Source organism: Musa acuminata, chromosome BXJ1-1 (genome assembly GCF_036884655.1).
Source record: "Musa acuminata AAA Group cultivar baxijiao chromosome BXJ1-1, Cavendish_Baxijiao_AAA, whole genome shotgun sequence".
Classification (NCBI taxonomy): domain Eukaryota; kingdom Viridiplantae; phylum Streptophyta; class Magnoliopsida; order Zingiberales; family Musaceae; genus Musa; species Musa acuminata.
Window position 1 is genome coordinate 10,518,142 of NC_088327.1, and position 13,161 is coordinate 10,531,302.

The following is a 13,161-nucleotide window of genomic DNA, read 5'->3' on the forward strand; positions in this document are numbered from 1 at the left end:
CGCTTTGGACCCCTATTCGCCATCGTCGACCTTTTCTGCAGACATTTACACCAACCCGCTCATTCAGGCTCTAACATAGCTCATCGCTGTCCTTTTTCTTAGCCATCAGGCTTTTGGAAAGTACTATTCCGGCACCACCAATTAGCAAGTTCCTTTCGCCTTCTGAGATATCCTTTATATTTGGTTAGAAAGGACAATGCATTTAGATAAAGCCCAAAACTATACAAGAGAAATGCTCTCACGTCTTGCATGATCATAATCACAGCTCAGGATTAGTACGGTTACAGATGAAGATTCTTGAAGAAAAAAAAAATTAACTTACGAAATGCATCTGAATTCTGACATAAGTAACAACCTTCTCATGTTACTGAGATCTTGAACTTGAATTATAGGAGATGGTTGAGACATCATTTCTGATGGTGCAAATTACAGTTGAAAAACAAAACAGGAACTTGTCCCCACATGGAGTAGAAAAATTACACCCTTGATGTGTCAAAATTTGTCGGAACAACCGACAACGGGTTGTTCAGATATTTGCAATAGACAGACAACTCATTCAAATGCAAGCTAACTTGATGGTCGCGTCAACATTTCACAATGACAGTTTTGCAATGCTGCTATAGAAGATTGATACTGAACAAAAATGATGGAAAGAATAGTATACCCTTGTCGCAAATTTGTATCCATCTTGGTGTCTGGTAGCACGTATTCCACCAAGCAACAATGGTTTTACACCGCAGACACATCTCCTGAATCTTAAGCGGCAGACAAAATCCTCGATTGGGATTGTGTAAATGGATCCCACAAATACAACGAAACAAAATCCCATGTCAGACGTGTCTCATGTTTTTGACGTGTCATCATCACTATTCTCACTTTCATCACTGCACATTACAATTGAAAACTTAGGCAACAAGAAAAAATACATGCTAAATCTTCAATGAGGTGATGCAATTGCAATTGCCAATGCGAGCACAAGTGTCATTTACTCTAAAAATCTATGAAAATGAAATTTGCTGAAGAAATAAAATGTGTCAAAATGAAACTCAGCTTTGTGAATTTATTGCATGATAGTTGTCTGGGTAAAGTTAGTAGAACCCATGATCATAATTTGTAATTTGGTTAGTAAAACATCCATGAAAGCCACTTACAAGGAGATCCATAATAAACTACCTGTTTTCAGAAAGCTTTGCTATTCTCCTAGCATCTAAACCAGTGATATATCTCTGTGCCGCCTGAATATTATCACCACCTATAAAAGATGATCATTCACAGTCAGAGAGCACTATCCACAAAAAGTAACATAACTAGACTGAACTTATTCACAACTTGAAATAATTCAAAGAAAATTTTAGTTCCTCGAGAGGAAATTATATCAGAAATAGTAGGGTTGTCAAGGTCAGGAAATAAGAAAGCACAGTATCACAGTATCTCTTCATTTGATACTTTTTTTCAAAGGATACAAGTTCAAAGATGGCAAGTTAACAAGCTTAGAAATGATTTGCTTGAATAACATGAAAGTCCTGATCATTATACATTAACTAGCTCTTGCCTATGAATACATCACCTTCCATCTACCTCATTGCAGGCTCATCAAATCTTGATGAGATGTCATATCTTGCAATTTATCAGTGTAAATTTCAGAAGCCACAAATTATAAAATGAGAAGAAAATAAAATAGACATTGGCTTAATTATGCTGACAAGTTAACATAGTATATTGCATCTTCAGATAGTGCTCATAAGTAGACAACGTCACATGATGGTAAAGTAACTCATTTGGCAAATTTCAGTATGACAGACCAGTGGAACAGATTGTCCTGAGAAAGAAAATGCCTGTACAACATCCAGTCATGTTACTAAATTCTTATAAAAGGTCAAAGACATCAAAAATGACCACAGAAGCATTATACCAAAGGAATATGTAATAGAGAGAACCTTTTGTTAATTGAAAAACATGCAGGGCACAACGCTCAGCAGCAAGTCGAACAGGGGTACTTCCATCCTTTAAACAATCTGCGATTGCTGGGCCCAAAGTCGAAATATATGTTGCAACTGCTGCAGGATTTACCTGTTTCCAGCATCCACATAATCAGAAAACTGAAAACTTGACAGGATTCTAAGATGGAAACTAAGACAAACTAGAGTGTCCAAACCTTTGCAAATGCTTTTATACCGGATAGGGATCTTCTTCTGACCTCACTGGAGTCATCTTGCAAAGCTGAAACAAGTAATTGGACTAGTTGTGAACTAGTACTTCCTTCCTTCTGGGCCTGATAACAAAGTAATCTTCCCATCGTCTTGTTTGCAGCTTCACGAATTGGGAACTGTTGTCATGAACAAACAAAGATTAAGCTAAGCATGATTTTGTAATTTATTAAGATATATCATTGTGCCTATTACGTACCTTATCATCTTTCAAAGCAACTCTAAAAGTATCTATAAGAGATGACAAAAGTGTACTCTGGCATATCATGGATGGATTGTACAAAGACATGGAAGAGAAGGTGAGCAATGAACCATGTCTGATGAACCACATCTGTGATGTACTCAAATCAGAAAGTACTTGTAGCAGATCTAGGAACTCAGTTTCTTCCATGTACTACAATAAGAGAAAATTGCATATCAGGTGAGAGTAATAACAGAAAATAAAAAGTAACTCAAATATACATCTAAGGAAAGAATTTAAGAAAAACCATAAGGCCATTAAAAAAAAGTAAATCTTCGATAAAGCATTCAATTATATGATATCCATTTTAGAATGAAGAAATTAACTGCATACTCTAAATCTTACTCCCTAGTAATGGTTGAAATATCCTATGCAATTTAGGATAGGGTAGTTCCCATGTAATTCAGATAGAAGTCCCAAACAAACAAACAAACAAACAACGGTAGATAGTTGCACCTGAGATATTATTCCCATCACTTTTGCTGCCGAACTTCGCACTTCATCATCATCAAGCTGTAACATGTCTCTGACTAGAGTGCATGCTCGAAGCCTGACTGCACCACTCACACTTTTCCCAGCATGCTTAACAACACCTTTAAGGGCAGCCAACACTGCTTCCCTGATACCGCCATCTGATATCTGAATAATAATATAGTTATGACAAAGTGACTGAAAAGTCAGTTCAGATGTCTGCAACATGGACGACAGTTACCTGTAAAGTTGATAGAAGATCGTTAACTAAAGGGTCCACTCGGGTGCTGAGCGCACTAAGTTTTCCCAAGGCAAGTGCAGAACTTGTGCGTACTGTCCTGCATTTCATATGAATTAATGGTTTAAGCAGAAAAGAAAAGATTAAATAGTGAATGAAATAAATAATAAAGGACACTGACCTTGCACTATCTTGCAGGCATTTTATGAATGTAGTTTGAAGCTGTGGAAGAAAAGGCTTAAGGGCCATCCCGCCTTTGCTAATCATGATGGACAAAGTTGACAATATGGCTGCTTTCACTTGCCAAGGAAAGCGGTCTCCTATGATCCGTATAAGAGGCCTATATACAAATGAACAGAGAGCCAAAATGATAGAGCAGGTGGAAAGCTACTTATAGTTAGACCATATATTCAGACTACAAAATTTGTCTGACAATATTAAACAATAGTTAACTTCTCATGATTTGTCTATTTTTGAATCTACATTTAAAATCAAACTTTTGTAGAAGAGTCAATACCCAGTAATAGGAACAACAAACTCCTTAAGTGTTTGTTCACTTGTAAGAGCAATTAACTCGCCCAAGCCCAGAGCTGCTTGTTCTCTCATTTCAGCGGAGCCATTAATTAGACCCTAGCAGTCATAGAGAGTCATATATCAGTCTTGCCGAAGTAGGTTCTTGACTGCAAAAGTTATGTATAAAGACAGAAAACTCTTGGCTACGCCATATGTTTCAAGCTTACAACAGAATGTTTAGTCATCCAGAAATTAATTTAAGTGAATCATGAATTAAGAAAAATCCTATATCAAAAAGCTCGGCCATGCTAAACTTGTAGGTGATGCAATATGATTGGGTACACTAAACACATTCATGTGCAGACACGAGAACCTAACTTGGATGCATATCTAAGTACCTAATTTGAAGGACATAGAATAAAAAACAATCAGAAGAAACTGATGATATTTCTGATTTTGTAGGTATATGACATATTAGAAGTTTATCAGAAGCCTTAGAATCACAAAAAGATCCACCTATTAACAGATATTCTTTGATACTGACATAATATAGTAAAAGATTTTGATGCATGTGGTTGTGAACTTGAGAATAAATCCATACATTCACTGCTAACCACAGATAAGGTGGGCCAGCTAGGATTACTGGTAGGAGAGGTAAAGGGAGCCTTCAGTAAAACATATTAAAAACAGTACAATGATATTTCTTTGCTCTTAGCTTGCCCAGCAATATTGCTTAAAAAAGTCCAGTGGCACGAAAAGATCCATGTTGCACAATGGATTAAAGGTATGCTGGGGATAACAGGCTGATGACTCCTCAGAAACCAGATTTTGCCTTCAAACCTCAACTTGAAAGAGCTCCTTACTGATAACAGTTTTCCACCAATTCACCTTCCTCTCCATTGGGCTTTGGATCTCTGCAAACTGTACTTGATTGACTACAGATGCAAATTTGCATCCCTTTTTTGCAGGAAAAAGATGGTGGCCCTTTTGTATGTTAATTCTTTCAACAGGTCGTTACAGCTTCTTGATGTTGTTATCTCTCAATGATCTACAGAAATTTCAGAAACCCCACTTTCTTTTGTCTGTTTTTGGGGCTTTGTATCGACTGGGAAATTGTTTATACAGTCAGATAATTCAGTTTCTATAAAGATTGGACGGGAAAAAAAAGCCAAATTCTGTTTTCACAAATTAATATTCTAGAGGTCAAGAGGTTTTCGATAAAGTTGAAACTTTTCAAAGCTTTATATATTAAGTGGATGAAAATGCACAATATATCAAATGAAGCCAAACCAATCACAAATATGTTACAAGCTCAATATCTAATTATGCACCATCAAAACTTCTTTTGACAACAATAAGAAACAAAAATACTATTAAGTTAAGGATCTTAGTATCAAGGATTGAAATTTCGTACTGTAACAAAATTTCAAGACTTATTCGGTACGGTATGGTACTGTATATCGAGCGATATATTTCAGTATACCGCTCTCTCTCTCTCTCTCTCTCTCTCTCTCTCTCTCTATATATATATATATATATATATATATATATATATATATATACACATATATATATACATATACATATATATATACACATATACATATATATATATATATATACATATATATATAGGTAAACCGCTCGGTTTACCTCTATACAGGGTGATGGCGCAAATAAAAAAACAAATGCCGACAACGTCGCCCGAGAAGAGAAGAAAAAAAAAAATCTTCGCCTCTCTCCGCACCGCGACGCCAATGCCTCTTCTCCTATGTGCGGATGAAAAGTCGCCGACAGACAAGGAGAGCAACGATCTACGGGTTCTCCCTTTTTTTTCCTATTTCTTTCTTCCTCTTCTCCCGCTTCTTTCTTCTCCCTCGGTCACCGTCGACGATAATGCCTCAATCGACGACGATAACGCCTCAATCGATGGTACCGCTCAGTAGCGAACGATCCGTGTGCTGGTCTATTGATAGACCGGTATGTACCGCCTGGTACGGGCGGTCTCATTCGGTATTGCAGACCTTGCTTACTATACTATTATATTTCATGAGCATGTTGGTCTGTATATTATTTTAAAAATTGTGCTAAATGAACTCTTAACAGAACTCAAGAAAAGAATTAACTAGAATCTGTGAAAAACTGGCTGCCATCCCCCTCCATTCTTACAAATTTTGGCTTTTCTTCTGCAGAGGCACACACATACAAACACACAAAAAAGAAAAAATCCTTGGACATTTCTGAAGAACATAACCATAATACAAACTTAGTTCCAAAACCCAATCCAAAAACTATTTTGCTACTTTTGTAAGTCATCCACTATCAAGAAAGAGGAAAAAAAGAATTTTGGTTGACATGGTTACATTATTAGTGATTTATTGGGCATTGAACTTCTGCAATGCTCTAGTTTTGATAAATACAGTTCTCAAACAAATCTAACTCATATACTCTTTTGGAGTATAAAACAATACTATTTCCAAGCCTAGATTTGTATACTGGTGATTATCAATTCAAGGGTCCAACCATAATGACATTAATCAGACAACTTAAAAATTATTTAAAAATTTTCTTCTTAGCGGTATAATGTGTCATGCTGGTCCATCAGCCAACCAGCACTTGGAATGAAACAATTTTTGAATCCTTGTTCGCCAGTGTGGAAAATCAGACAAGAAGTTAAGGTACCTGAAGAAAGATTGGCAGCAGAGGTTGAAGAGCTTTAGGAAGACAGAACCCAGGTATAAGAATTGATCCTCCCTGAAACATCAATTAATCTTTGCATCAGGGGCCAAGTATGACAAACAACTAAATGAAATTAGCCGTTGAGTTATGGCATATATTGCCAATCACTTTCAGAAGAGAAAACTGGTACCTTTCTTTTTCTCCGCTCTTTATCTCTAGCAGTAGAGACAGCATCACGGACAAGTTTGATATATGAAGAGAGGAGCTCCTTGGGAGCCGATCCAACAACCCTTGCTAAAGCTTCCCAAGCTACCTGTTAGCTAGAGAATCAGTATAATGACTGTTGAGAACCTAAGTACATATGGAATAATATAAACTTCTATAGATTTACCGCAACAGTAGCTGAATCCGAATCACTTAACATAGTAACAAGAGTATAGATCATGTTGGAGGCTTCATCAACCAAATATAACTTGCTATTTTTGAAAAAATAGCCTATCAAGTATGAAGAACCTCTTCGCATCAGAGCCTGTGCAGAGGACTTGTTGATTAATAACATGGGAAAAAACAGGGACAAAACCAATATAACTTGATACAATTGCTGCAACAAAACCTGGTTATCAGCAACTCCTTTATGGAGCTCTGAGATTAAGGAATCAACGCCTTCCTCATCAATAACTAGCACAACAGTTTCTGCAGCCTTCTTTGCAGAATTTCGAACATCCTAACATTTGACAAGTAGATTTAGCAACAAGATGTAGTATCCAACTTTGGCAAAATAGAACAACTATAATCCTTCTACTTGAGCCAGATGTAAATGAGTAACACTGTATACTGGAAGAAGTTCAAGTCACCAACCTTACACTACAAAGTAGTCAAAATGTTTGATTATCAGACAACTAAAAAACATGCCTAAAGAAAAAATATGCTTTATAATGAGATTTGAAATTAGCAACACTGTATACTGGAAGAAGTTCAAGTCACCAACCTTACACTACAAAGTAGTCAAAATGTTTGATTATCAGACAACTAAAAAACATGCCTAAAAAAAAAAGATGATTTATAATGAGATTTGAAATTGTATAAGTGCTGGAATTACCAACATAGACCGTAAAATGATCTATGATTGGGCTACATACCATATGCTATGAGTGGATTGGCTCAAATACAATAAAGGTTTGCCAATAAGACACCCAAAGACAATATACGTCAATAGTAATCAAAAGAATACTCAGTGATTTTGAGTCAACTGGTGCATTATCAGACAAGGTACACAAGTGTCTGAAATTTTGTCTCATCCCTTAATCCACTTTTATCATTATGAAGGCAAAAGTGATGATCAGCATGTGATAATGATGAGAGAAATATTATGATAAGAAATGACTAAATAGTTTGTGAAAGAAAAATTTTAATTTATGCTTAAAATTATGTATACAGTATCTGATAGGTATTGAACCAAGTGGCAGGTTGCAATGGCTAAAGCCAAAGACTCCCTAGTTCAATCCAGATCTAGAATTTATTTGATTTGAACCTACCCAATCCCCTTTTTTTAATCATTTGAAGCCAAGTGAGAAATCATAAAAGTCTACAGTTCAAAGGCCCATCACATGTTGCCACAGTCACATGTGATGAGGTCAGATGGACCTCAACAGTCACAGTTCCCCCAAGAACCCATAACAATAGCAAGGATTATGACAAATGAATATATCCACTCAACTTTCCTTCACAAATCCGTGGACAAAGTTTCTGTGGCCATAGGTATGAGCAAATAAACTACAAGAGTTGCTAATAAATTATAAGGAACCTTTCTAATGCACAGGAGTTTCGGCACAAGCAAGCAAGACACTGCCAGTTTTGCAGAAGTTTGGCAGCTGAAAGTGTTCAAAAATTGAGCAAGCCATAAGCATATGAAAGGATCATTCTCCAAGCCTTCACACAACAGATAGACTTATGTATGAAACAGGAGCCTTTGTGGTCCTGGATGGGCTTAACAACATCATTAATAAATAAACCTTTAACCAATAAGGTAATCAGTAAGTCATAAAGACAGTTGGTACCATCAAAACTGAAAATCATTTCTTGTACACAAATTATGGAAAATAAATGTTGCATGGAACTCAACTAACAAGAACACCTTTAAACCAAAGATTATCACAAATTATAGAAACAATTTGTGCCAAAGATTATCACAAATATTGGCCTTTAAACGAAAGAATTCTTTTTGACCAGACAGATATTTAGGGTTTACGGTTTAGGTATTTACCAGTCCGGGTGAATCAGTATGAGACCAACCATTTTGGGCGGTCGTGTCCAGGTCATGTATAAACGAAAAAAAAATTCTCGCCCTCATCTCCCTAATCATGAGCCTCGACTCAACATGTTGTCTCCCTCACCTCCCTGCCACCTGCTGCAGCCTACCACCTAGCAGGACCATGCGTCATCGACCGGAGATACTCATCTTCTTCTCCTCCTTCCTCTTCCTCCATGGCCTCCTCTTAGTCCTTCCTCCACTGCCTCTTCTTCTTCCTTCCGCTTCCTCCTCCTCCATCATCTCCCTCTCCCCCTCCTCTTCCTCCACTGCATCTTCTTCTTCTTCCTCTTCCTCCATCGCCTCCTCTTCTTCTTTCCTCTCCCTCCTCTTCCTTCCTCTTCTCCTTATTCTTCCTTCCTCTTCGGCACATACCACTATATCATGTGTTGGTACACTGTCAACGGTCAGTACACCAGTAACGGTCACGAAATTGCAATCCTTGCTTTAATCAATGATGAATTGAACTAAACCCAAACCTCAAATTTACAAATATATTGAAAGCAAAACTAATAGTAAAAAAAAAGCATTAGATAACAAATATCAATCACCAGATTTTGGTACCAGTGAACAAGAGTAGGCATTACATAAAATAATCAGGTTCGGGTACCAGGTTTCTAATTCATGGAAAACTTTAGTGGTCATGAATGTGTTCAAATTTACAATCAGTAGTATATGTGGTAGATAATCTAAGAGATAAATCATTTTACCAAATCATCATCACCCATTGCAACGATCAATGGTGGAAGAATTGTTCCAATATGAGCGTTAAGACCAGCTCCAGCAACTTCTGCCAAAGCTCCCAAAGCATGAGCGTTAAAAGCACTGCACCATATGAACAGGATTAGTAAGAACTTGGATGCCAAATTCCAAGTGGATACATGTAGAAAGAGAAAGAGAAAAAGAAAAAGAGTAACTTACGAAAGAGGAAGCTGCACTAGTTTAGGCAAGATGTGAGGTAAAACTGCTGCTGTCCTGACACTGAAACAAACAAGGAATGAACATTCCAGGTTTCAAACAAACAAGTCCATGCATATTTACATAAAAATGGAAAAGTCAAACAGTATCTAAAATATTAACCTCAATATCTGTTTAAGTCCATCGAGAGCTGTATCAGAGCTTGCATCATCTTCTAATGCATGCAGGAGTGTAGGAACAATTTCATCAATTGCTTGCATTCCAGCACTCTGCAACAAGAAATTTTCATTATCAACTCCTATCAATTGATGATAAAGGCACATCCAGGTGGGCAAAAGGTTGCACCTTGTAAAGTGTACTAAATGCTAAGCCTGCTGATTCACGGACCTCTGGCATGCTGCAATACATCCGAAAGTGACCAACTAGAAATAAATATTGAAAAAATAAGATGAAAAGTCAAATGCAAGGAGGAAAAAGATTCTCAAACCTATCACACAGAGCTGTACGAATTGTAGGGATAAGCTCATCCATGAAATTCAGTAACTGGTGTTTACCAGCACTTGCCATCACTTCACTCAGACCAATGCATACACCCTGTAGAAGCACAAGTTGAACAAGGGTAACATAAATATTTACCAGAACCAAAGTATCATGTCAATAAACAAAGGCTAATAATTCATTTCACATGACAGAACAAAAAACAAAAATAAAAAACTGTTTCCCAAAAACTTTGACTAGAATCTCGATCAAACCCAACCAGAACATGGAACAATTTGGAAAGGAATGACCATGCTTATCAAATCATAATATGGGCAACGTTAGAACAAACTGCACCAGTACTGGCAAGTGGCAACATACTTGTCAATATCAAGTTATCAACAACCCAAAAATTGGTGGACCAAGAACCACCACAAAAAGATGATAAAAGACCTCAGTGGATAAACTATAAATAGGCTTCATATTATTGAAAAGTGTTAAGTTATCTAGTTGTCTCAGACTCTCAACTAAATAATGCAATTTTGCCAAACCAGTTTGTACAATACTACATATGAACGTAATTTGTATTGGTGCATTATCCGGAATTGCATTCCTAGGTCTCAACCAACAAAAGGCAAATGAATGAGAGTATTCAAGCATGTCAGATGGTGTTATTGTTGTGCACACTTATTAAAATACTTAAGGATTATAAAGCATGGGAATAAACATACATTAAAGGCACTTTAGAATAAGACAATGTTATTCAAACATGTGGATGTGCCAATGAATTACTTTTCATGTCAAGTTTATTAAACTGCAAGTACAACCTGTTAGTAGCATCTGGCAAACATCAGTTGGAGCTAGATTCATGCACTATTACAAAAAACAAACTCACTTGTCTTCTACTAGTGTCAGAGTCTTTCAGTCCTTGTGCCAGAATTGGGATAATTGAAGGCAAAACCCTATCACCAAGCTTCCTAACAAGCTCACCAAGAGATCTTCCAGCAACCTGAATATTATGGATAATTGATGAATAATTTTAAAAAACAAATAATTTAAATGACATTCAGTGTACTTTTAGAAAACAAACCTGCCGTCTTTCTGAGGAAGATGAAGCGAGAGAGGAAATAAGTGTATCCATCAAAATTGGCATTATTTCCTTGAGAGTCTTGGGGGTATTTGCCACGATTGTCTTCCACACGTGCAATGCAGCCTAAGGAGATAAATATGTCACAGATTTTGGTCAAGAAACCATGATATAAGGATCATATGTTGAAAAGTACCCGAATTTGTAGCAAAATAACAATTGTGACCTGACCATGCAAACATGCCAGAGTAAAAGCAATGTCGCGTACCTGACGCACAGTCAAGCTAACATCACTACGAACCATATAGATTGCAGCAAGAACTTCATTACGCTTCTTATTGCCCAGTACATCAATAATTGCACGGCCATGAGCCTCAGTACTTGCACCTTCATCATCACTGCCACCTTCAAGAGTTGCTTTCCCAGAAGTTCCTGCGACCTGCAAAGACACAAGTTTATGCACGTGTTCCAAAACTAAGCACAAATAAATAAATAAATAAAATAAAGACCTTGAAAAGAAGATCGCCAAGAAGTTCAATAGAACTTTGACGTATACGCCAGTTGTCACTAAATATACCATCTTCGACAGCAGGCAACAACAAGGGTAAAGATCTGGTTCAATATTCACAAGAAAGGTCAAAGTAACCCATCAATGAGTAATTAAAAGTGGAAAATATAAAGTCACTACAAGAGAAAGGTTTAGGAGCAAACGTTGTTGCATAATGCTCCACAAACACATGGCCAGCACTGAGTGCTGCATCCCGAACAGATTCATTTTCATCCGCAAGCCCTAAAAGAAATCAACATTTAGAATCATATATAAAAGAAGATATATGGATAACAAAGTTAACTTACCATCCAAAATTGCAGGCAGCACTATCTGTAAATAATTCTGAAAGACGACACCTAAGGATCTCGGCAAGTACTACACATCATTACAAGTGTAGTCAGAAAATGCTAGGAAAGGTTGATGGACAAAAATGAAAAGAAAAAAAAAACTAGAGATTTACCTTAAAAAGTGTTAAATGCCCATCACGAACAGATGCGCGTTGATGAGAACAGTTTCTGATGATGTCTGGAAGAATGCGCTCAAAGTAATCCTTTCCAAGAGCAGCCAAAACCTAGCAAAACAAGAGTTGTGAACATAACGACAATGACTATTCTGAAAGCTTATTTCAAACCAGGGCTGCAGTTGATGGGTTCTTGTAAATATTTAATGCCATGGTAAACATAAAACAACTTGACTGAACAACAAAGTTGATTTTCAAAGGTTATTCGCTATTTGTTGTAAATCCCCATGCTGGTTGCAGGTATTCAAGGTATGTATTGCTGTCACTAGATGGTACAACTACTTGGAATCAATTACGAGGGCTAGGGTTGCAAGTTGAAGGGAACTGTGGTCTATGACCGAAGCTGTGGCTAAAAAAATATATAAATCATACTGGACCCACTAAGATGTCAAGAAGGTCAAATAGGTTCACTTCCTGGAAATGGTTGCTATCTGCAAGAGAATTAGTGTGACCACTGTTCTGCATACCAACTCCACGTCAGAACAGCACATGCACCTTACAGAGCGATAAGCACAAAAAATCAATCAATCTCTGAACATGAACAGTGACGATAAAGCTATTGCAACATCGGCTACACAAGGTTTGCACCAACAGAATCATGAATTGATTCCTACATTAGTCATTGAAAAATTCAGCGAGTATTTATTTACTTAATTTCTTTCGATGGTATAGATCATCTATTTGACAAACTCACTAACAATTATTTTGCTCCAAATATAGTCAATTTTGACTGATTCAATCAAGGATCCTGAATTTTCTACAGTAAATTGGTGTGAAATTACTAGAACAAGACTTGGTCCATATTCCATACACAAACAGAAGATAAACCATGTCATGCCCGGCATGTTAACATTTGGTTTAGAATTCATATGGACAAAGATTTATTTGAAATAAAGAGCTCTTGAACAATTAAACATGGTGACAAACTGTTGTCGAGCAATATATGCTTCCA

At 36.9% G+C, this 13,161-nt stretch overlaps 1 protein-coding gene across 2 annotated transcripts in view; it reads right to left on the reverse strand.

Annotated features, from left to right (window-relative positions):
• Positions 1-344: 344 nt before the first annotated feature.
• LOC103992771 (protein ILITYHIA) overlaps positions 345-13,161 on the reverse strand; it is a 38,628-nt gene continuing 25,811 nt past the window's right edge. The window contains exons 36-60 of one of the 2 annotated variants that reach the window (XM_009412614.3): positions 12,150-12,260; positions 11,995-12,064; positions 11,851-11,929; positions 11,649-11,751; positions 11,408-11,578; positions 11,143-11,265; positions 10,948-11,061; positions 10,063-10,169; positions 9,921-9,972; positions 9,738-9,844; positions 9,579-9,638; positions 9,368-9,482; positions 6,963-7,073; positions 6,741-6,878; positions 6,540-6,662; positions 6,353-6,424; positions 3,675-3,787; positions 3,339-3,497; positions 3,161-3,257; positions 2,905-3,087; positions 2,407-2,601; positions 2,156-2,326; positions 1,938-2,070; positions 1,174-1,252; positions 345-884 (exon numbers count right to left, since the gene is read on the reverse strand). In XM_009412614.3, coding sequence (XP_009410889.2) covers positions 842-884; positions 1,174-1,252; positions 1,938-2,070; positions 2,156-2,326; positions 2,407-2,601; positions 2,905-3,087; positions 3,161-3,257; positions 3,339-3,497; positions 3,675-3,787; positions 6,353-6,424; positions 6,540-6,662; positions 6,741-6,878; positions 6,963-7,073; positions 9,368-9,482; positions 9,579-9,638; positions 9,738-9,844; positions 9,921-9,972; positions 10,063-10,169; positions 10,948-11,061; positions 11,143-11,265; positions 11,408-11,578; positions 11,649-11,751; positions 11,851-11,929; positions 11,995-12,064; positions 12,150-12,260 — 2,829 coding nt within the window. In that variant the 3' untranslated portion in view covers positions 345-841. Of the gene's footprint in view, positions 885-1,173; positions 1,253-1,937; positions 2,071-2,155; positions 2,327-2,406; positions 2,602-2,904; positions 3,088-3,160; positions 3,258-3,338; positions 3,498-3,674; positions 3,788-6,352; positions 6,425-6,539; positions 6,663-6,740; positions 6,879-6,962; positions 7,074-9,367; positions 9,483-9,578; positions 9,639-9,737; positions 9,845-9,920; positions 9,973-10,062; positions 10,170-10,947; positions 11,062-11,142; positions 11,266-11,407; positions 11,579-11,648; positions 11,752-11,850; positions 11,930-11,994; positions 12,065-12,149; positions 12,261-13,161 lie in introns of those variants that run through there. The other variant, XR_010513002.1, reaches the window with a different exon arrangement.